The sequence below is a fragment of the Ylistrum balloti genome, unplaced genomic scaffold, assembly GCF_031769215.1.
Source record: "Ylistrum balloti isolate Yb309-2 unplaced genomic scaffold, AGI_CSIRO_Ybal_v1 Utg371556, whole genome shotgun sequence".
In the NCBI taxonomy this organism is placed as follows: Eukaryota; Metazoa; Mollusca; class Bivalvia; order Pectinida; family Pectinidae; genus Ylistrum; species Ylistrum balloti.
Genome location: NW_026782800.1, coordinates 95,721 through 121,404, shown reverse-complemented (window position 1 = coordinate 121,404; position 25,684 = coordinate 95,721). Strand labels below are relative to the sequence as shown.

General features: G+C 31.8%; 1 protein-coding gene across 1 annotated transcript in view; it reads left to right on the top strand.

Annotated features, from left to right (window-relative positions):
- LOC132563011 (uncharacterized) overlaps positions 1 to 25,684 on the top strand; it is a 141,779-nt gene that overhangs the window by 106,732 nt on the left and 9,363 nt on the right. Inside the window, exons 2-10 of the mRNA XM_060227776.1 lie at positions 6,421 to 6,498; positions 11,438 to 11,500; positions 15,122 to 15,184; positions 15,565 to 15,703; positions 19,311 to 19,474; positions 20,377 to 20,409; positions 21,306 to 21,332; positions 22,532 to 22,555; positions 24,820 to 25,061. Coding sequence (XP_060083759.1) covers positions 6,421 to 6,498; positions 11,438 to 11,500; positions 15,122 to 15,184; positions 15,565 to 15,703; positions 19,311 to 19,474; positions 20,377 to 20,409; positions 21,306 to 21,332; positions 22,532 to 22,555; positions 24,820 to 25,061 — 833 coding nt within the window. The remainder of the gene's footprint in view (positions 1 to 6,420; positions 6,499 to 11,437; positions 11,501 to 15,121; positions 15,185 to 15,564; positions 15,704 to 19,310; positions 19,475 to 20,376; positions 20,410 to 21,305; positions 21,333 to 22,531; positions 22,556 to 24,819; positions 25,062 to 25,684) is intronic.

The following is a 25,684-nucleotide window of genomic DNA, read 5'->3' as shown; positions in this document are numbered from 1 at the left end:
AAGTTACCCACCTTTTGACTGAATTCTTGTGATTCCGACGATGTCTTGTATGTATTATTGACCTTCTATAGAAGCTTTAGTACCAGTGAATACTGTCCTAGATAAAGGACTGATAACAGCTACAGAAAGACACACATCCTCCAGTTAGTAATCAAAGTTATTAATTTACTTATCCGATAGCGTTATATAGTTGATGAATTTTTAAAATTTATTGGCGAGAATGTCCGCCGCGTTGGTCTCCTGAGTGCTGATTGAGGATTCACAAAGGAAGACTTAAAATGTTTATTCTGCCCACTAGTGAAATTTAGCTTAACAATCACTGGAGACTTGGTATGGTATTTATATTAATCTTCTATCTGAAAGGGATGGTATTTTTATGAAGCCAAACTTCTGTCCTTAACTGTTTTCTGACCTTCAACTTCTGGACATTCAGGAGTTACTATGCTATACTCCATGTTCAGGTTTTTGTATATTTGCTGGCTGTCAACGGATTCCTATATTCCTATGTTTTCCTATATTTTGGTTCAAAAACCTATATTTTGAAAGACCTCCTATATTTCCTATATTTTCCTATTTTTTGAAAATTTTCCTGAATTTTTCAGGTAATTTGTTTCCGATGAAAGTAGAGATTGTAAATATTTCTTTGATACTGCTTTTGGCTTATTTTAGAGAATTCTTAAGTCTTTAACAGCATCACCAGCCACCAGAAAATGATTCAGTGCATCTCTTTATCACCTGTATGGGTACCTTACAAGGCAGTACAACAGGATATTGGCCTTTTAGGTGCCCATTCAGATGATGATGATGATGATGATTAGTTATGCAGGAGCTCTCTGCCTGGATTGTGATGTTGTTGAAGTGAATGGTTACTTTAAGGTAGTGTTTAATCATTGATTAATAGAGAAACAGTAAGTGAAGGTAAAAATTGTTAGTATAAATGTCTTTGAATGAAACAATTTTTGCCTCAAAACTAGCAAAAAACTCCCTATATTTGTTGAAAAAATATTCCTATATTCCTCCTATATTTTGAAGAAGACGTGGTTGGCAGCCTGTACTTGTCAACCTCCCTTACTTTTTAAGAATTAAGCCTCCTAAATTTTCCGTATTTCATTAAGCATGTCTGATCCAAGCTTGGAGGACATCGTGTGTTTATACAATTAATGTACCATAAGATCTCCATTATGTTGATTTTGAATAAGTAATTGTCCGTATATTTTGATTGTAAGACAATAATTCTAATCACCTACTTTCCCTTCTGTTTAAGACTTTATATATTGTCTGTTATGATTTCCCGAGTCATTCAATATCTTTAGTGTACATTTTATATTTCTGTGTAACTGTCTTTAAATCTTCAACTCCATTATCTTCATGCCTCTGAGAGAAATTTAACAACCAAGTTAACATTTATTACAACCACTCAAAGAATTTATGGTATATACTTTTGTCACCATGGTGATACCAGGTGCCATATTATTGAATTAAGTATATATCTCATTAGCTATTATGATATCTAACATTGTGGTCTAAATAACTATTAAACGTTTGTGTCAGTAAATATTTACCATACATAATCCTGGTGATTTTAATGTCTTCCCTAGAGGATTTATTTTTACTTTGTCAGTTTATCATCAGTGTTAAAACTGCCCTTATCTACTTCACACTTCTTCACCACTGTTTTATGATGATTAAGTTGTCCCTGAAAATAGGTCTTGGGTTTAGTTCACATTAAAACACCACATGTTGTGTACATGGGTTATTAAAGTCAACATTCCCCACTTTCCTTGTAATGTGACAGGCAGTGGTGTCAACTGGGTTCTTTGGGCAGTATATTTCGGTGTGGTAGTACTATAAAGTTAGCTTCAGTTCAACGCTTTTACAGGAAGGCTTGTATAAACGTGTCACAGCCTTCACAAAAACACTAATACATGCACTCACCTTATATATACAGGGAGACTGTCCTATTAATGACTCTGGCTGTGGATAAGTTACAGTATGAAATAAAACGACTCTGGTATATGCAGAATGAATTTTTACATTCACCTGTCATTACCATATTGATGGTAGTTGACTTATCAATTGATGAGGAACACGGGAGGTCTTATGCTTCAAAATTAACATTTAATCTAACCTCGGATTTAAAGTAATTGTTCAAGTTGAATATTTCAGATAAAGTATGACAGGGTTATTATAATGCATTAAAAACATTTGATGTGAATAAGATTTATGATTGACTTGCAGTGTAAGACACCACACTAGGTATAACATATCAGACTTGTGTCTATGACATGTTATGTCCAGCAACAGGAATATTTCTTCCTAAACAAACCACTGTACAATGTGTATCTGGTGTCTTGTTTCTAACCAAACCAGGACAAACAGATAACTTTAGGTTCCATCATGAAAATTGTCATTTGGTTCGAAAACTGAAACCAAAATTATTTCAGAATGTTGATATCAAAGACAGGATCACTCCTTCATATGTTACACACAGCATGAATCTCCAATCCTCGTTAGTCCTAATTACCAAAGTGTAGGAGGAGAAGGAAAGGTCTAGAGAGAATCCAAAATGATATGATACATTTATCTTAAAATCAATATTTTTAATTAAATATAGGAGATCACTGTTCCTTCTGTCTTAGAAGGCTATTTATTCTGAAGCACACACACACAAATACATCAGTGTACAAATTGGAAAAGAGTTTTTTTGGCTGACAATTTTCAAAGTTGCTAAAATGTTGGAATTCCAAAAGAAATGCATTATTGTGTAGAATAGTTAGTTTTCACTAAAAGTTATATTTCCAGAGAGTTTCAACAGTACTAATAATCCAGTGTGTGTTGTGTTCTTGCATGCAGTTTAGTAACTTTATATTGGTCTAAAAATAGCAGTTACCAAGGTTTCTCCCCAAAAAATCTGCTAAGTGAATAAAGATATTGCTAAGTTACACATGCACTTGTTGAGATTGATTGTGTTTTTCTCGGAATAATAATTCTGGTTAATTTGTTGTGAAGGATAATTCTACATTTCTACAACATCATTTTATGATAGCTGTTATGTATGAAGAAATACTTAATCAGCAAGTTCTCTGTGATTACTTATTGACAATATCTAATTAAGGCATTTAAACAAGTAAGGGGAGATAACTTAACAATTGATCGCCTGAATTGATCAACATTAAAGATAGTGAGGAAGGAGAGGTAGTTTTAAATTGCTGAATTAATCAACAAATTAGAATTTAAATAACAAGGGAGGTAATTCTGCAGTCATTTCTGTTTGGAAGTAAATTATTTTGAATGATCAAATTAATCAAACAAAAAATTAGAAAAAAAAATTGCTAGGGGAGGTAATTTTACTTTATTAATTCAGTTGGGAATATTATTGTAATTTGCTAGCTTGATTTATTAATTAGTAGAATAATGAGATGAGATAGATCAGCTGTTTCTTGTCTTCTACAGCTGAGTATCACCAATTAAAAAAAACAGCAAGGGGAGATAATTACACTTTTATTTCTATATAGAATAGAATATATTTTGTATTATGATTTTGATTAATTATGAATTAAATAGCAAATAGAATCTTATTGTTCGGAAAGAACTTTTTATGTTACAACCATTGATAAATATCAATGCCAAGGTAATCCCATTGTTACCCATTAAGAGGGAAATACAATCGTTAGGAACAGCTCTGCAACATGATAGATCTACATTATAGTGTTTTAAATCATGTGCAGACAATTTCCTTCCGTGTTACTTTGGATGGATGTCATTCTTGTGCCAAATTCAGTACTCAGCCACCATACGACTCCCGATGGAGCTGATATCAAAACAGCAGCTGATTGGATAAAACTCTACATTTGCGAATTGTTTGAGTCAACGATACATATGGGACTGTGAATATGTATATGTTTCCGTCGAAAAAACCACTATAGATGCAACTAGATATCACATTTTTTTTTATTATTCATTTCTTTTTATGACCTTTCTTGTGTTATGGGGATTACAGAACATTTTTAGGAAGGATGGAGAAAAGTTGAAATGGAGGTGTGAGGCTTGAGTTACACTCTGGAGGTTTTACACGCACCTTGATCTATTCTTGAAAAATGGAAGTTATTCCCTTGATTACTACTTTGCTGGGTGTAAACCTTGAAAATATTTTAAATCAAGGAAAGATATTATTGTTTTACATTCTTTGCATGTTGTGCCAAAAATCAATATAAAAATATAGAGCGTATTAAGATAGCTACTTTTTAATGTGTTCTACTGACAGTTTTGTTTTTTGGTTCTGTTGGGAATGGTGTGTTTATATTAGAGTGATCTATCAAGGGTAGGTAATTCAGTACGGTATTCCCATCTGTTCCATTTATTCAAAGAAAGAGCTTTAGTGATTGATGAAATTCAACGAGACAAATTTGTTTCAGATTCCAAGAAAAATCTCAGTGCTACTTTTTAAGTTATTGATAGATTATGTAAAGTACTTTTGTGTGTTCTGTACATTCACTATAATATGATATTGTTGAAGTAATCCCTTGTGTTTGGTTAGAATGTCTTATAACACAATACTAAATTTATAAACAAATCAACTCTCTTTCTCCCTTGCTCTTTCTCTCTTTCTCGCTTTCTCTATCTCTCTCTCTCAGTCAGCAGTGTCTCTCTGTAAAAGTCAGAGTTATCTCCCTGTAGAAGTCAGAGTTATCTCCCTGTAGAAGACAGATTTATCTCCCTGTGGAATGTAGAAGTCAGATATATCTCACTGTATAAGACAGATATATCTCCCTGTAGAAGACAGAGTTATCTCCCTGTAGGAGACAAATATATCTCCCTGTAGGATTCATAGTTATCTCCTTGTAGAAATCAGAGTTATCTCCCTGTAGAAGACAGATATATCTTGCTGCTGAAATCAGCTATAGAAGAATTGGCAATACCTACCGTAGGTACTATTCCTTTGTATTGTGTTTTCACCATAAATTTACTACTGTAGACATCACCATGGAGCTCATACAAATTGGACTTGAGATAATCAAATAATTACTTTTGTCTTTCTACACAGCTATTTTACGTACTGAAACAAACGTCAGGAATTGTCTTGTTGTGGTTTTTTGTTCTAAATCAAATTTCGAAGTAATTGAACAAGAGAGTATGAAGAGTATGAAGACCAGTATTATATTGGTCAAATGGGGGAGATATGGAGGTTAGCTGTGTGATCCATCTGTGTAGCAATCAGCAAGCTATAGCTGACACAACATCATGTTACATTGAATTACGGTAAATGTTCACAAAATCATGAAGGTTACCAGTTGATAAGATAATTACCATTTGAAGGAATCACAAAATTATAATGACAAATGGAGCAATTGATGACGGTTTGTTAATGTTCAAACGTTTTACGGTAAATGTTCACAAAATTGCATGGAGCAGTTGATAACAGGCTGTTGCTATTTGAAGGAATTATGGTAAAGGTTAAAAAAATTGTGATAATGAATGAATATTAAAGTCTACAACCATTTGAGATAATTCAACAATGCAAGATTGGAGAGCATTTACCATATTTGGTAACTTGAGAGAAGAACATGAGTGTGTATTAGATGCAACCTATCCTTTGTTACCAAGTATATCTTGTTTGAAGCTTCACCGCTCAATTAACGAAAATTTGGGAATACAACTCTCCAAAAAGTGGTGTAATGTTATTATTTAGAATAAACTGATCGCCATGGAGATTTGGTTAGCAAACAACTGTTATATACAGACTTTTTTTGTTTCATGTTACATTCTGCTGGCTAATGTAGTGCTTGTTAGTTTTGTGTGTCTCTAAGTAAAGCTTCTATGTGACAGTGATAAATACCTCATTGCTGATGTGTTTGTAATAAATGCCCAGACAACACTAGAAGACTTGATGACAGAGTCACACGTATGTTTTAGGAAGATTTAATGCCAAGGTTCATGCCAATGTTTAACTTGGTGTCTCTGTACATCTGGTGGAGAAAGCTTTTTGATGACATTGATCAATGTCTGATTAATATTGATGCTGGATATTTCTTGCTTAAAAATCCATAACTGAACGCTGATGTTAATATTTACATCTGCCTTAAAATCAAAATATCAAATAGCATATTCATTGATGTATGTAGGTCAAACAGACATTTGTGAAATGATTGGAAATATTGAAAGTACAACTTCAGCACAAGTTTGATGGAGGCGTTTTCTATATTTTGACTAGATTTAATTACTTTTAAATGGTTTTATTTGAAGAATCCCTTTATGATTTAGTGTCGATGTCTTAGTTTTAATGTAGAACAGTACCATCAGGTGGTAATAAACATTTGAAAAATCTCAAGATTTTCAGAATTATATAAAAGTTTAAAGTCATTAGATAAATTCTGTTGTTTTTCCAAAATTATTGAATTGTATTTCCTTGTGGTTTTTCAGGTGCGGACCTTGTTTGTTAGTGGTCTTCCAATGGATGCAAAACCCCGTGAACTATACCTATTATTTAGGACATACGAGGTAAGGTTGTCTCTCTCTATCTTCTCTCTCTCTCAATACCACTCAAAAAATTACTATGAAAGTTACATTCAAATCAGCATGCATCATCCCTGAATTTGATCATATCAATATACTTATGAATATGTTTGAAATATTAAGATTAATATTGATATTGAAAGTAATGAATTTACAAATTTATTTGAATATTTGTTAACATGTTCATAATTTCATTTATGCAGATTTTTTCATTTTAAGAGTTTTCATGGATTATTGGAGAATGTCAATTTCTTTTTTATATCACTCCATATCTTCTTCAATGGAAGATTTGATATCAGTAAAATTGTAGAATTTTTTTTTTTCTCTGGCTTGTCTAGAAAAAATACTTTACTTAGTGAAAGTTAGTATACTACAGACTGAGAGTGAGAGGTGTAGGTAGTAAAGGAATGTAAACATGTTCTCATGAAAATCCTGTTTTAATCAAGTTTTTTTTCTAATTTAATGAAAAGACAATAAAAGGAAGTGAATATTGAATCCTCATCTTCCGATAATTAATTTGCCTTTGTCTTCATAAAACAACACTTTTTTTTTTGTTCTTCTAGAATTAGACAAACAAACAGAAAAAATCACCAATCGTGCACATTGTAAAAATTGTGGAAGAAACTTATCTTCCTATTGAACATAGAAGCACAATCATTCTAAATCTGAAATAGGAATCTGATTACACATGTAGACTACACTGATGTGTCTTTCTGTCAATCAACTTTGTAGATATTTCAGGATCAGACTTTAGGGGGAGGGATGGAGGAATATTTGTGGGAGGGAGAAGCCTAATTGTATATGTCTCCAGTCCTGGCCTGTGTGCCACACAGACTTTGCCTGATCTACTAAGTGATTAATTTCTCCGATAAGACAACATATGTAGTGAAGATCTAGGCATGTGGTGTTTCTGTGTGTCCTGTACACTGCAGTTGTGCTTACGTAAGAAAATGAAAATATCCAAGTCAAGCACTTTATCTACTATCATCTCATCAGCTTGTTTTAACAAAAAAAAACGTAATAACAAAACAAATCAGTAAACAGTTGTGAAGTTTAAATAAAATTTTTTGAATTTTACTTTACATTTATTTTTAGAGTTAATTTTTTATGTGGTATGTGAAAAAGTATTTAGCTGGAATCTTATTTTAGTTCTTCTCGTCCCAGGCCCAGAATATGATTACTCTTATTTTAGTTTCTGCATGTTGTTAATTATAGATTCACTAATTGATCAATGTGCTATTTTGACAAACAGTGATAATAGGCTTTAATTAATTTCGCCAAATTGAATATGTTTATAATTTTGTAAATTTGCTTATTACGTAGTTGGTGGTATAGACAGTTGAAAGGTTTTTTAAAGCAATTTTTCTTTGTAATAATGTAAAACTTTTCTTTTCCAATAGATATAAAATGTAGTGATGTATACAGGTTTTGTTGTAGGATAGGTACGGTTGTGTCTTCACTTATGGCTAATTTAGGTAATTTTACTCATCTCTTTGAAGTATGTATCTATGCCACCTTCCCATGTGTATACATGTTACATAGTAAAGCTCTTTTCTCCACAGTAATTGATACTATCCTAAGACATAGTGGCATGATACATTGTGGGTGTCCTTTCTTAATGGAATGTACAAACAATGATACAGGACCTTTATGCCTGTTCTCACTGGATATAAAATATCAAAAATTCAGTTCAGGTTTGCTTTGAATCTGGTCATAAGTAACTGAAATTAATTTAAATAGAATTGTGTAAAATAAAGATTTTTTACCTTGTTTTCAAAAATCCCATTAAATTTGATATATCGAGGACATTTGCCATTGTTCGGTGGGGCGGATATTTATTGCGAATTTTGACAATAAAAATGGGCCACAAATCATCCCATCTTAAGACAACTGTGTGGGTTTCAGATGTTTTGAAGACACAAAACAACCAACAAATAAACATCAGATGGTGTCAGTTTCTTTAACAGTGAATTATTGGAGGGTGGGGGTGGGATACTTAATATCAAACTTGAATAATACCTTGCTATCATCATGTATTTCTACCTCGATAGCTTGTCTTTATCAAAGAAATAAAGTTGCAGTGTTTATCGGTTTTTTCCCCATGTATGAGAATTTAAAGTTTACACTTTTCGAAGAAAAAATGTTCAAAGACAAATTCTGGAACTGAAAACAAACAACCTTTAGACCTGCTGGCCATGATAGATCTGCTTCATGATAATTCTTGCCTTCATTCTGTACTGAAAGCATTGATAAGACGCTGATTAACATTTGGCTCAGCCTCTGAAACTTGGAATAAGATAAAAGAAGACGGAAAAGAAAAATCTATGGTTATCTGAAGTTCGGAGCTGATAAGATATTTGTTTGTTGTTTCCTGTCGCTTTTAAGGTCTTGTTTTATTTTCTGAACATAACAGTTTTTTGCACATAAGCAAATGTAGACATTGCATACATTTTCTATGCTTAACAGCCTACAGCCCCTAAATAACCATAATGGGCTCAACCTTCTATTTGTTTGGAACCTGCCAATATAAGAAATTGGGAGCAAAGGTTACCAATGTTACAAGAAATCATTTGTTTTTTCCTAAAATAGACAGAAAGATATGTCTTCACTAATTAGTTAGAGTCCCAAGCCTATCATTTATTTGCCTAATTTGGGTTCTGACATTTCCACGAAGCAGATCAGAAAACATTGCCAGAAGTGGCTGGGTTTAAGATGGCTTCTTTCTTGAATAAGACAGCAGAGATAGATATTCATCAGATATCTTATCTGTCATTCTCTGGAAAATTCCACGTTTAAATATCAAACTTTTATAAAATCCTCGTTATAACTATATTAAAGACAAAGTTTTCTTCATTTTAATCAGAAATGATTCTGTATACAGTTCTAATACTATCGAGGTAATAGCTGTACATACTTCATGTCTTAGACTAGTACTCATAGAAATAAATTTGACTTTAGCAAGTTCATCAAGAAGCAGTGCACGTAGAGAAAAATATCCAAGGAATAATTTGATAGGACAACTATGGCACATTTACATGAAATGTTTAACTCAATGTAAAATTGGTTTATTCTATCACAGTTTTGAGAAATATTGATACCAAGAAAAATTGATTTAAGAAATGACAATAAAATAAAAACACTATAGATATTGTATTGTGCATGAGTGAGAGAATGAAAGTGAAAAGAAGCAACCTGCATGTCTGTTTTATATTGAAATTGCTATGTTGAAAAAAATGGGTCTGATGTATTTTATTTGCAGCTTCAGTTTTTCAAATGAACCTGAATGTTTTCTCATTGCCAACTTTATCCATTGCTATTTAAATGTGATATGGTAAATCTTTAGCTACATACTCTGAATGTATGGGGGGGAATTCACTACACACGCTTCCAAACCAAATCAATATTCTAATGCATAATTCACTCAATTTATTGGTACTATGCATTGAAAATGTTTCTTGGAATTGATATTTTTTCTCTTAGGTAACTGTGAGTTTATTCCAGGATAGGAATTGCAGTTTTTTGTATAAAACATCTACAGCTCTAACCCAACATTGCAAATGGATTTGCCTTGATATAGTTATTTTATTCTTATCTGTTTATATTATCTTCAGTATTTTTTGTGTTATGTTTCATATGTGAAATATTTTTTCTGATAATGAATAAGAACATAGATGTGAAGATATGTAAAACAATTTGAAATTACGCAACATCCTTGAGAAAATGGAATCTCTGCTACCTAAACCAAAATATTCTGATGAATTTTTTTGGTCGTAAAGTCTAACAAATAATTACATCTTTTGAATAAATCTAATTTACTTCAACTAATTATTCCCCCTTTAGTTACTTCCTCTTGTGTTATATATATCCCTATAATTATGATTTATCTCCCTTGTTTATTACAAAACCCTAAAGTTATCTCCCATTGCTTGATTTAGATTTTTTGTCCTGCCTGATCCCATTTATACAAAGCATGGTTAGCTTAAATTGTTATTTTCAGGAATTTTCAAATTGATCACACATTTTTTTCTGAGAAGGTTTAGATTTCATTTTTGCATATCAAAATTTATTCTTTTTATTCAAAAGTTTATTAGATGAACGTTTTTTGTCTGTTGGCTAGCCATGCTTTGTGTTACTCCTTGGCTCTAGTTCACATATAAATAAAATCTTCAGTCTCGTTAGATCGAGCTTAGCATCAAAACAGTAAATTATTGCTACCATATTTTATATAAATTTAATAGAACTTTTTTTTTTATTCACAGTTTACAACTGTATTGTTCAAATGTGTCAAATCTATGAAACTTTCTGAAAATAATCTATATAATAATTGTCTCAGATTCAACAATTGCTTTGAAAACCTGTGTATTCCTTTTGTTAAATCTATTTTTCCTGATAGATAAATCCTTGAAATTAAAAAAATTGGGTCCTTGATGTTTTGAATGCATGCTTTAATTAATTAATGTCTGTATATTGGGTTTTCATATTGACCAGGATTGACAATGTAAGGGAGATAACTCCCCTTGGTTCTTCAACAATATTTTATGGTTGCAGAACACCAAAATAAAAAGCACTTGCACATTAAATAGGAATATGATATAAAATTGCACACATACAATTAATAAAGGTCATGTGTGAGTTGCTTTCATTGTTGCACAAAAAACAAACTACCTCCTCCCTACTACATATGTAATGACATTGCAGTAGTCTTATCAACACAATTTACACTCATAACTTTTTCCTCTGATATTGGACAAATTGCATCAATTCATGGATTGGTTATTAATTACTGTTCTTACACTGTTGCTTTTTAGTGAATGTTGTATTAGTTAATTAATGAAGTAGAGCAGAAATTCAATGCACATGCATTTACTGGGTGTGCGGTGTATATGTACTTAATTCTGATTGGTGGCAGTCTTATTGTTTCCAGGGTTACGAAAATGCTTTATTAAAGGTGATGGGAAAACCTGGCAAAAATAATGCAGTAAGTAATGTAAGTGTCATCGCCATAGCAACAAATATGGCTTCATTTCTACTTTTGACAGCACTTTCACCAAACTAGCGGATCCAGTTGCCATGGCAATCTGAATGCCATATTGTGTCTTCACACTCTGCTTGGAGACAAGGCCATGGTTGCTGAATGGTTGTTTCTCACCAGGTCATCGTCATGGCAACTCACCATTGTTTGTTGGCTAACATCACAACTTTATATATTTGTTAATACTAAGTTCGATCAAGTATCTTATGTCTGTCTAACAAAAACAACTCTGCTGATATCGTGATCATTCTGTTTTGAGAATTTTCAAAAATTTTTATCTTTAACGTTGTTTTTTAGATGTAATGAAACCATGACTGGAAATGTGTATCATTTCTAGACACGATTTTTCTTAATTGAATTATTGTACATGTTTTAAAAAAAAAAAATAGAAAAAAAATAAGTAAAAAAAACTTTTTTTTAATTTTCTCCTAATCCTACTTCCTTTGAAAATCTCACAAGCATAGGTCAGTTGTTGACAGACTAGAGATTGGACATCGTTGATTGCATGTAGATATTGACAGCCTCTAGAAACGCCGAACTAGGAATGGCATCATTGTACTGTAGGCTGACTAACCATTAACAATCACTATGTGTTGCGTAAATCTTGCGTCATCACTAGGTGGCGCCACTAAACATCACTGCACGTTGTGTGTACGTTTCACTACTGTTATTGTTTCAGGGGTACGAGAACTCCTTATTGAAGGTCACCAATAAAAATGGCAAAAACACTTCTGTAAGTACGCAGTTCACCGATCACCGAGCACTAATGTCATTTTCTAACCGAAAACATTGACTTCATTGATATGGCTGTGTGTGTTAAAACATATTTCTTATGAGTCTTGTCTCATGTGCTACAATGTGTGATTTGTGTCGCTGTTATGGTGTTTTGTGTGTGATGATTCGTGGATGTATGTCGCATCTGTTTTGCTATATGTAAGGGATATATTTAATAAATCATCAAAATAAATTCTAATTTACATGAAATGTGTCACATTTTTCATATACGAATCATGTACGATTTGGGTTTTCTTTATGGTCGTAGAACAAAACTGAAAAAGTGCAGAAAAGGAACTCTGATGTTTTATTTCTCATTGGTCATTTAATTGTTCTGTCTTTGTCTCCATCTGGTTCTGTCATCATGCTTTCATTTGTTTCTGGTCATGTGACTTTATCTTATTTGTCTCAGATTATTTGATCATAAATCCTATTTCTGGTCACGTGTCATGCCTTATTTGTCTTTGATTATGTGATCATCCTTTATTTGTTTCTGGTCATGTGACCATGCCTTATTTGTCTTTGATTATGTGATCATCCTTTATTTGTTTCTGGTCATGTGACCATGTCTTATTTGTCTTTGATCATGTGATCATCCTTTATTTGTTTCTGGTCATGTGACCATGTCTTATTTGTCTTTGATCATGTGATCATCCTTTATTTGTTTCTGGTCATGTGACCATGTCTTATTTGTCTCTGATCAGGTGCTCATGATATATTTGTTCCTGGTCACTATAGCCTTATTAGGGCATGTTAGGGCATTTGTGGTCATTATTTCTCTAAGAGAGGAAGTCTGGTAGTGAGATGGGTGCATAACATGTCTCAAAATGTAACACTGTGTTACAATGGTTTTCTTAGAGTTCTCCTTTATGTCACTAAAAATCTACCAGAAGGTAATGTGAGAGATAATTAGAACTTGTGTTGGTTAATTCCCAGTGTTGGGAAAAGGTGGAACAGAAAATTACAATATAAAATATTCATGTTTATTTTTTTAAAGGTCAAATATGACTGTTCTTGAGTATCTAACTAAATACACTGTGTGTTATATATAGATAAATATATATATATATTGCTTGGCTTATCAGTTATATCTATCATTAACAGTGAACTTAATTTGTCAGTGAAGATTTTCTACATAACTAAATTCAACCTTTTAAGATTTTGAATGTTTCTATTGGGTTTAAAACAGTAACAAGAATTAATTTATATAGAAAATGCAGACAATATTTTATTGTTAATGAAAAACAATAATGTTATGTATTAGGTTTATTGTGTTACGCAGAAACAGCCACCTGTGGGTTCTGAGAGACTGTAGACTTCCTGTAGGGGACCCGCACACAAATTTAACCAATTATTATAATGGTTTATAGCTATTCTCAGATTTAAATTAAAGAAAATTAATTACCTTATACCCCGTGGGATGCCCCTTATATTATCCTTACATCCTAATGAAGGAAATCTCAAACCATGCCCTATTAGACTGAAAATTTTAATTGACAGGTGTTTTTTTGCAAATAAAGTATGAAGTTGATTGAAGTGTGATGTCAGACATCCCTCGTCAGTACGATATATCATCAATGTCAGATGATAAAGGAGTTTTAAACTAGATGTAGTTTATATCACTAACAACAGTATTTCCTCCAGTAGATTTATTTCTGTGTGTTAATGGTGTCACTGATCAGGTGATGATCATTAGCCAAATCATTACAACATTTTCTGTTTTAATGAATTTGGAATTAACACCACCAAATCAAAATTGAGATTTATTAGTAATTTTGTGAGATAACTGGATTTAGATCACATAAAAAATGGTCTGTTGTAAATATTTTCAATCAGTAATTACATATTCATTGAAATGATTTCAAATTTTTAAATATTTTTTATTCATAGTTGTTATTTTGGACTCTGATAATAATTATCTGATGTGAATCTTCATATAAATCTAATGAAATCTCACAGATATTGTCATCATAAGCTAAATTAAACTCTCTCCTTCCTTTCTCTGGTATAGAAGTAAGGGAGACAACTCTATACAGATATTTAGGAAGACGGTCATGTCTGCTTTCTTGATGATCTAGTCAGTTACACTGTGTATAGTCTTAGTTATGGTTTACATAATTATGCTACTGTTAAGCAAAGATGTTAAAGTAATATAGATATTTTTTAAAAGATTTTACCAAGTAAAGGGAAGTAAATATTGTATTGTCAGTAATCAGTATTGCTTCAATACATTCTATGTATTACTGACCCATTTCATACCTATTCTTTGATAATATTTTGAAATTCCTAATGATTAATATTTAAGCAGTTTTGACTCACTTTAAGGTGCAACCTCTGTTTATCGATTTATCGAAATTTTGATATTCAGACATTTTAACGATTAAAGATCTGCTTTACTTGACTTTCCTAGGTCTTTGTGACAAGGAATATGTTTCATCTACTTGTTGTTAGGTTTATATTGTTCTTCTTCTTGTTTGTTGTGGTAGTCGGATTTTGCCGACAGTGGTCCAAAGTTTTTCTTAGAAATATAATCTTTACTTGACCAAATCTGAAAACTAAAACTGTATTTATTTGTGGTCTTTTAAAAAGAATTGTAACTGTGCATGTTAAAAGTTATGTTTTTTCTTTAAAAAATGAATTTTTGTTAAAATGAAAATCTCAAATTTAAAGCAGTAAAATGGCTAGATGTTGATAGATTAAGAAATTGAAACCAGGCTGATTTATCAGATTTATTTTGATGAGTATGATGTATGGACATATTTATCTAGACACATGGATTCACTTTCTTACTATACTTTTTAGCCTGTCGGATTTGTTACATTCAACACAAGGAAAGCTGCAGAAGCAGCGAAAGCTGATTTACAGGTGAGTTATCTCCCCTAGTTATAATTATCTCCCTTGAATGTCTGATTGAGTTATCATACTACATATTCCAGTGTCTCAATATTTTTTTTCTATTAAGAAAGCCTTTCGTCAAGTTGAAAACTATCATTGTTTGTAGCGTGGTGGTTGTCCTTCAGCCATAAAGCAATGATATGAATTTACATATCTAGTAAATAAGATAACTGTAATTAGCTAATCTTTATTACACAACTGTTATAATGAAATGTTCTATACTGCTGGTGCAATATTTATCATTTGTTGATTGCAGGTTTTTGCCTTAGTAATATCCCTAATGATTATGTTTTATTTCCATGAACTTGTAGTAAGTCAGGTACTTTGAATTCTACATCTTTTTCATTCAGGGGGTCCGATTTGATCCCGATCTCCCACAGCTGTTGAGGTTAGAGTTCGCAAAGAGCAACACAAAAGTTACCAAGCCTAAGCAACAGAGTCCACAGCCAGCGGCCACGCACCCCACACTGATTCACCCCATCACAGGACGTAAGTAACCATGGCTACACGTGGCAATCCAAGCCACACCTACATACGTCAATCAAGTTTTTATTGTTGCAATACTTTTTATTCAGGCATGCTTCAAAAAAAGTTTTTGTCAATCAGAATTTCATTGCCACACCCATCATTTATGTCAATCATAATTTGAACGCTAGATTCACTTTTTTTTCAAGTCATGCTCTCAAGTCCATTTTTGTCAATCAAAGTTTCCAACACACCCCTTTTTATTAAATTTTACTTTCACAATTCTATCAAGCAGACCTCACTGTCACGCCCACATTAATAAAAGTCTATTATATCACATCCCATCTATGAGGAATTAGTGGCAAATACACACTAATAGTTTTATGAAGCCTAAAGCTGCAAAGTACTTGTCACCTAATAAATGTAGTAATATACCATAATGCTTATATTACAAATTATGGCTACATTTTCCCCATGTCCAATTTGACAGCACCATTATAAGCACAGCCCACTTGTATGTAATTCAATTTCATGTCTATCATACTATGCAGCAATTTGAAAATTTTGTTTTTCTGTATACACAAAGGTCTATCAAGCATTATAATAAATTTATAAACCTGCATCACTTTTTCATTTATGATTTATCATTGTGTGCTTGAATCCTTACATGTTTCCATAGACTAAGAATTATGATTGTAGATTTTGATAGGAATATCTGTCACCTTTTTACAAGACAACATTGTCGCACTTGCAACATGAAGGCATCCCATTTCTTAAATATCCTTGTAATTTAATTTGTTGTCTAGTAATCGGAGCAGGTACTAAATTGACTTTGCCAAGTTTTCCACCGATATTAACAGAAAGACTGGGTTTGTTTTTCTTGTAGGACAAATAACGTTAGCAAGTAGGTGACACAAATTTGACGTGAGGCAATAAAACTGACAGAAAACAAAGCAAAGTTGGAAAATTTCAGTGAAATTTAATGTTTAGACAATAGAATGAATACTTTTGTAACTAAAAATAAAAAAGTTAAGACTGAAGTAAAATTCAGGAGTTGATCACAAGATATCTATCTGTTAATACTCTACTTCAGTGAAGTTGCTTTCCAGGAATTACACGAACAGCTTTCAAAGGGAAGTAACTCTAAGCCAGATTTCTAAACTATTGCACTGTTCTATTTCACATTAATTTCTTCTGAGTAAGAAATTCAAATAAAAGAAAATTAAGAAAGATTTGTGTTTTAATAAATGTCAGTTTAACTTTTTCCGAGTTTGAAGTCTGCCAAATTTCTCATTTTTTTCATCTTTGAGTCAATGAGATGGAGCAATACATGTAAATAGAATATGAGCTTTTTTAAATAAAAGCTGTTTTTCAGTATTAATCCATGATTCTCCAGCTTTGTTTATGACTGTATTAGTGTATCACTTCACTCTCTGATAGCTTCAAAGATCTCAAATGGTTATATTTTATTGATATCAACTGATAAGTTCAGAAACTGGGTCAAAATCAAAGCCATGTCTGAAGTGAGGGAGATTTTGATTGGTAAATTAATACTGAGGAACGAAAAAGGTAATGATAGATTCACTATATCACGAAGATACCACTGAGGTGTTGTGTTGTTTTGTGTTGTGTTTTGTGTTAAGCACCATCCAATGGTTTCACAAAGGAAATTACAGTAAAAATCAATGAGTGGTTTCACAGAGAAAATGTGTTAAACTCTGTGAATTATTTAATATGAGAAAATAAAATCTATCAATGGTTTATAACAGAAATAGAGTTTACCTCCATGACAGTCAAGCACCATCAATTATTTCTGAGAGAAACAGTTAAAAACTGGATTGAATTCTTCATCAATGTGAACATATACTAACAGCTTATCAATAAATAAAAGGAAATGTCGGTGATGCAACCAATGAAAAATAAAAATCACCTCAATAACTTTATCTTGTTGAGTTTGAGTAAAATGTCAGCTGGTAAATTGAAGAGATACTTCAATTGTTTATGATAAGGACACAGTTATTTAACTTTTTTAAATTGAAAACGTAGAGTCAGATTTTCAAGGATGTACAACATGTTATTATTCCATAAGAAATAGTATTTTTTGTTCTCTGTTTTATTTCGTTGTTTATATTCTTACTTTTAACAGTAAAAAGTCACCAACATTTGTCATCAAAATGTTTTCTTTTTTAACATTTTAATGTAGACTCAGAGTCAGTCAATCAGAGAACCTGGTGAAACAGATCAGCGACCTTTGAACTTTGACCCCATGTGATCGGCAGCCAAGGGTTTTTGGCCCCTGACTTTGGAAACCGGTGCTTTGTTATGAACATCTCTTCTATAAATAACCCTACCATTGTTGTAGCAACTCGCACCAACAACTTGCTAAACCTGCACCAATAGACCATACCAAGTCACTGGGTTTATTTCAAGCATTGTAATGCTGTTGATACATTTGCATGGTTCATCGCTTCCTGGGAGTTTTTACAGGACAAATAGACCTTTTCACCCTGTTCTCTGATTCCTTTTAACTCTGACCTCTGGCCAATGACCTTGACATTGATGAATGACTTTTGCTTTTTGTGTCCTGTTTGGAATTTTTGTTGTAATTTGGAATTTCAGTGTGTAATCATGATTAAATGACATAAAATGGTCAGCTTCAAGAACGGAAGGTTGTCATAGAAATATAATTGTTATTTGTGTCAAAGCAGATTTAATTATCTGACAAGTTATAAGATAATATTCAGTATTTGCTATTTCTGCACGTATATTTTTAAAATTCTGTTCTATGATTGTAATAACAAACAAAATGCATGACCTTTGACCTTTTTTGAACTTCAGACCAACTTACCATATACTGGCACTCCCCAGCACAAGTTGGCTTGCAGACTGACCAGTCACATAGCTCTAAACTTATCAATCTGTTCCCCCTTCAGTTCTTACAATGGATTATCCTTTAATGGATCAGTCCATAATTTGAAGGAACAGGTTCAATGGAAGCCAGAATATTTTTTTTCTTGTGTCCATTGTCACGATTTGTTACTGTAGAAATCACACAAACACACTGATGGTAAAGGGACTACATCATACTGCAAAACCTCCATATTACTGAAGAGTTCCAAAATTGAACTTGATTGTCAAAAGCACACAGGAGGATTATTTCCCATCAAAAGGGAAGTAATCCATGTTTTGAAAGGGAGAGAAAAATTGTAAAAAAGAAGAAAAGAGAGGGGAATACCTCACAAATTAATGTTATTTGAAAAGTGGAAATATTATTTTACTCGAAACATATATTGAATCTGCCATAAGCCCAAGTTACAAATTCCTACTAAAAGTCCGAGGAAAGCTTATTACAGGTAAATGAAATGGTTATTGATTTTTTATTCTACGAAATGACATTATGTATGAGTTCGCAGACTTGGGCTTATTTTTAGATAAATATTGTCATTTATATCAAAATCTAATCAATATTTCGTTTACTTTGTTTACTGGTAGGTATGGATATGTTTTGCAGTATGTCTATGTTAACTTTCCTTCCTTGTGGCCCCGGTGTGTGTATAAAACTCTCTCACCAGGAAATATTCTAGACTGGCGTTTAAATCACGTGTGCCTCTCTTTCTCCCTCCACTTACAGAAGAGTTAGGAACAGCTACGTTTTTCCCAAGCGCACCTGAGGCATGGGCACCGCATCCTTTGGCGGCCTATCCTGACTTGACGCAGAGTGCTGCTGCTGCGGCCACTATCCACCAAACAGCCGCACTTATCCACCATCCCGCCCTCGCACAAGTACCGGTACGGGTTAGTTGTCAATCTTTATTACCAATTATTGCACTTGTATTTATATATATAGATATTGTTCTGATTGTCACTGTGTTCTAGTATTCAAACGGTTGTTAGTCAAACTTGGCACTTTTTGTCTTGTGTTTAACATATACATTGAAAATAAGTAAGTTTGTTGTTTACAGAGACTTTCAAACAATTCTTTTCTGTATTTTCACTTTTTTCTACTGGAGTAGTTATTTTTGTTCATTTGTGCATTTACGAAATTTGGAATCTTAGTGAAAAAAAATTAACAAAAGAAAATTAAAACATGTGTTTAAGTTGTGTTTAATTTTTTCACGTGCCTAAGCTAACTCTGCTTGAAACAATTGGAACAATTGTGTCTTTCTGTCAATAAGATATTGCCACTTGACACTTACACAACACATTACAGTAGCTACATATATGCTCTTTGTAAACAGAAAATGAATTTCATTTTGTGTGGTTTTTTTTTGTTTTATTTTGCACAAAATTATGAATGTCACATCCTATTGTCATACAAATCCATCTCTTCATTAAAGATATAATTGAAAAATTTAAATCATGATGACTTTTGAAAGAAATATATATATCTTTGCATCAAAAAATTTTTAAAAAACATATTAATTAACATATTAAATTAATTGTAAGGTATGGCTGACATATCTGTCAATATATCTTTTTTTTCCCTGGACAAGTCTATTTATAGTAACTTGATTTGATTGGTGGACTTTAACTTTTTAACAATAATGGTATATTCCTTCATTATATCTGATTTGTTTTATGATGTAATATACAAGTTAAAATAGCCAGCGAGCACCTATACATGGAAAAATACCAAAAAAGGTCTTCAAATATTTTTTTCATTAATTTTTCATTATTATCATTATTATTTTGAACAGCGAGCTTCAGAATGGTCTACAGTTAGCTATCAAGTAAGAGTTCACTGTATCAATGACAAAACTGGGACCTGGTATTTCTTAATTTATGAAAAAATAAATAAAAATCCATTGCTTTGCCTCTATATAGGTCCTTCAATCATTAGTCTAGCACCTGTGACCATTGTGCAGCAGTACAATGTACTTAATTCTGCCTTTACATTTTGAATAGTTCAATAGATATAGTGATAAATTTCTTTTGGAAAAATTATAGAAATTTGAAAATTCCATTATATTGTGGAAGGTTTCATGTTAGTTTTCACATTTTTAAGCTCTAATCTCTATTTTTTCTTTATATATTTTATACAAATATTTTTCAGCTGTTTTTGTCCTATTGCAATTTCTTATCATTAATAAAAGATTGAATCTTTAAAACCATTTGACACAGTTTTCACTATAGTTCTTAAGAAATATAGTCTATATATGTATATAAAATATTTTTTTTTGTATTTTTATTTATCACATTTAAAAGTTCCATAAAAATATTCAATAAATTAAAATATTGATTCTTTGCTGATCAGAAAAGAGATTTCCTATGATTGATAATACACTAAATATACACTGTAGATGTAGCACCACTGTTATTTGTCAAAATCAGTTTAGATTTCTCTCAGTTTCTTTCTTACATGTTACAAGTTAAAAACAACACAATAACCCTATCACTTGCACAGAAAATGATTTATTTCTAAATGTTTGTCATTGTGTACCAATATCAATAATTATATATCATTATTTTAATCATTGACATTTGTAGTAATTTATCATTAATAAACTGAAAAAAATTGTTATTAATAAACTGAAAAATGAAATTGGAAAACATGCCTATGGTAGCTGTGACCTAATTCTTTTCTTGCATACATATTGACCTTGACCTTTTTTCTTGTGATTTCCAGGATACATGGCTTCAGCAGCTGCCTCAGGTAAGACAAAGTTAAAACTAAATGTTTTTTTACCTGCACAAAATATTTATATAGATTAATACATATTTTTTTTCTCTCTCTACAATTTATCCCCTTCTCCCCTTGTCGTACCATGTTCTGGGATTTGAGACTAATTTCACTGTGGAAATAGCTTTCAACTGGTTTGCATGAACTAGATAATCAACCAACATTGCCATGTATGCCCAGGTTTTCAAGATCTTTTTGCACCTAATGGTATTTTGAAAGCAGCTTGAGATGTTAGACGTTTACTTGTAGTAAAAATAAATGGCAAATTCCTGATCATTTGCAAATTCCACATTTAATTTTGAATATCATTAATATTACATATATTACAATATATATAAGTAGTATTGAATAAAAAATTTGATCGTTCTGTATCAAATATATATATATGTATATTATTTATGATATTGTAAAACATTTCATTTCTGTTTGATTTTAACTTATTAAATCTAGAGATAACAAATATATTTCTATTGAAATCAATAATCAAATTAATGTTTAGAGAAAATGTTTTAATTTGGTCACAATTACTACAAAAAAATTTTTTTTTTAAAGCACCAAAATCATTTTAAATAAAATTGAAGAAAGAGAGAGAAAAAAGAAATATAATGTAAACGAATAAAGTACACGAAAACAAAATGAATCTTTACTTAATACACGTAGAATATTCTAATTTTATCATTTAGATACAGTAAGCCTGCGGTCAGTTCAAACAAAGATAAATAAATAAATGTGTATAAAAATGATTTATTAACCGGGAAAGATTTGAACTTATTTCAACAACATCACCGAAATATACATTTAAAAATATTTTCATATTTAGAAATATAAGCAATATATATATGTACTATTTTTTTATAACTAGTTTCAAAATTAATTTCAGAAATACTAGAATTGAAAAAAAAATAGAGAAAATTAAAAACAAAAAATAGATAAAAATGTTTTGAAATTTTTTTTAAAATTTAGAAAAATTCAATTATGTAGGGATTTTATTGTTCGATTTTTAAATGTGGAAAAATTCATGAGATGATTGGAATCTGCCACAGTTTTTTTCTACACTGCACTTAGAATTTCTACCGTGTTACATGTTGAACAGAGAGTGATCCTGCTGTGTATGGCTCCAACTAGGTATCAAAATACTTAGCAATCTGACATATTTTCTAATCAAATTGCAGGAATGGTACCACCAACTTACTCAGGTAAACTATTGTCAGTGAAAATCTAATTTTAATTTCAACTTAAGGTGGAAATTGAGTGGTTAAATACAGAATCATGATCAAGCATGAAAAATTCATTTTGGAAAAAATAGCACTTCAGATGCTTTAATTTTCAAAATGTATGATTAGTTGTGTATATTTATATTTCATGAAAACAATTTTCAGAAAAGTGAAATTTTTTTTAAAGATTACTCATTTTTCCCTGGTATCATTTGGAATGAACTATTTTTAATGCATGATTAAAAAGAAGTTCATTTTAAATTGAGGTTCTTTACATTGGAATAAATGGTATGAAAAACTGAAAAAAAATTTGTACACAAACAAAAAGGTACCGTGCAGGTTGATTATGAAAAAATGATTTTGATTTTTTTTTTTTTTTCACAATTTTTATAAATCCAAGCCTTTCTTTGATGATTAAATATTTGTATGAACAACGAAAAGGATATTTGGAGATATTTCTGATCAAAGTATTTCGTCTCGTTCTGTGTGTTCCCAAATGAATTTCTCATTAGATTAACAAACATCACCTTTCATGGTATCTAGATTGAACATAATCTGTAAAATGGGACAAGGACGAAAAGCGGTATAAAATTGTCCTCGATAAAACGCAACAACAAGAAAACTACAACTATACGTATTTAGGTGTCAATTTTAACATATTTCATTTCTTGATACCAAACATTTATCAATCTGCTATTCTTTATTTCTCCCATGATTTTGATGATTTTCTTTCATTTATTTCTAAATGTTTTGGCCCTAAACCCCAAGTACTATAAATTAGCCTTGTATTGATTGTATAGCTACAGAAAATGTCCTTCACATTTGTTGATGATGGCTTTCAGATATTTGATATACTTCATCAAAATTATTTAGAATTTTAGGAAGGAAGAGAAGAAGGAGAGAAGTGTTGAGGTCTGAAATCATTAAATTTTCAAATAATTTGATTAACTTATTAAATTCCTAATGTACCAAAAATGCTCAAAATTTTTCTTTAAATGAAAAGAAGTCCAGAAAAATTAAATTTTACCATCAGATTACAAGGAGAATTTCTGTAGCCGTAGTGTAAAGACCACTACATGATTTAATTGTTTTCGTCCCTTTGCATGATGGTCTAGCGATTTTGCAATACAAACCTGATTATATCACCAGATTTATTTATAATTTCATCAGAGGACAAAATCACCTCCAGATGTTATAGAAGTATCAAAATTTCATCAGTTTAAAAGAAATGATAAAAAGAATACAGAACAATAGAAATAAAGATGATCAGATTTTTTAAGAAAAATTATATTTGATCATGTAAATCTCACTACAAAATACATGGTGCCAGAATGTTTAATGGTATGACCACCATTTTTGATAATTTGATGAATTTATAAATAGATCTGGTTGTCTGATTTTTTCACTTCAGATTAGATGTCTTATATTTATACATTCTACTATTCACAGTCATGCGCTACATAACTTCTCAGCACTTTGTAAATAGCACTGATATGTATGATTACAGTAGATGGTGTCCATGGCGATGACCTCACAGCCTTAGAGTTCAATTCTCCATGGCAAATTTGCTGTCTTTTTGTTTTGTCATTATTTTGATCTTGTTTGGATCGACGGATGAAATTAAAAAATATAAAACTTAAACACAGCAAACACGTCATGGAAACAAAGGAATGACAAAACAGTTGACAGGCAGAGAGGGATTACCTAACTTGTTACAGAACTCTTTTGTAAAATTGACCAAACATTTTCTGAATATTGTTTCAAATCCTTCTTGGAACTACAAGGCACAAAGAGAAATTAATTTCCATTTTTTGCGCAGTGACACAAAGTTCCCTCTAAAATTCTAAGCTGTACATTCTCTTCCATCAATGAGAAAATGTTGTACTATTTTGTAGACAGAAATTTGTATCCTTCTAAATTTTCTTTAATCCAAAGTCCTCCGTGTGGCATAATTGTATGTGTCATAAATATGTGCTATCATTCAAAGAATAAACAAAAAATTCAAGGACAATTCCAGTGAAAAAAGAAGAAACATTTTAATTTTTTTTATCAGATTTTGAAGAAGTAGATTCTGAGAATCAATCATGTTTTGGCCCTAAATTCTCAAAACATATTAAAACATAGAAAAAACTATGATTAGTGTTGAAAACCATTCTTCAATATATCCCTCTTAATAAGAGAGATACAAGTAAAGGATTTGATTGGTCAATAGATATCCAACCAACGATACGATTGGTTATTCTCAGATTCACCACCCTGCCATGATGGCCCCCTCTGCTGTGTCGGCCGCCTTGCCACACCCCCCTATTGCCGCCACGCCTATCTTAACTAGCCCTATTAGCACGATGAGCACCACACCTGCCGCAGCAGCGGCAACGTCGAGCCCAGGGGTGCCGCTGACACCGAACAACACACCATGCTCCACGCTGTTCGTGGCCAATCTAGGCCAATTCTCCTCTGAACAGGAACTAAAGGATCTGTTTAGCAGGTTAGTTACTTTCCCCCGGTTGACATAACACCTTCTGGTGGTCATGGTAAACACTTGGACCTGTGGTTGACATTCAGGAAGGTGTTGGAGATATTAGAGATTATTGGTTATGTCTCGAGGGAATTGCTGTGAGAAAGACTTCATTTATTGTACTAGAATGGTTATCCAGAATCATATTGTTAATGTAGATATAAGGATTAAGATGGGAAGGACTTTGAGGTCACGACTTTCATAGAAGTCATAATTGAAAGGTAATAGAGGTCATTGAAAGGTCATAGTTGTTACAGTAACATAGTGAAGTATGTTATTGACACAAAAAAAGTATATACTTCAACTTGAGCACACTGCTGAAAAATGCTTTATGTAGTTAATTATCAATTAAGTTAACTTTTAATTGCCATTAAAGCCTTGTCAGATTACTTGTTTAATGATGATGTTGGCCTGTTTTATCGCTTCTGGAATGACATCATAATGTGGCTGAAAATGATTGCTTTTTATCACTCTAATTCTCCAATGTGGTATGAAATTGTGTGTTAAGTTTGCTTCCTATAGAGTTGAGTATTTATGTGGGTGTAAATGAGGTATCATTTAATGATAAATGGTTGAGCAATATCGGGCTATCA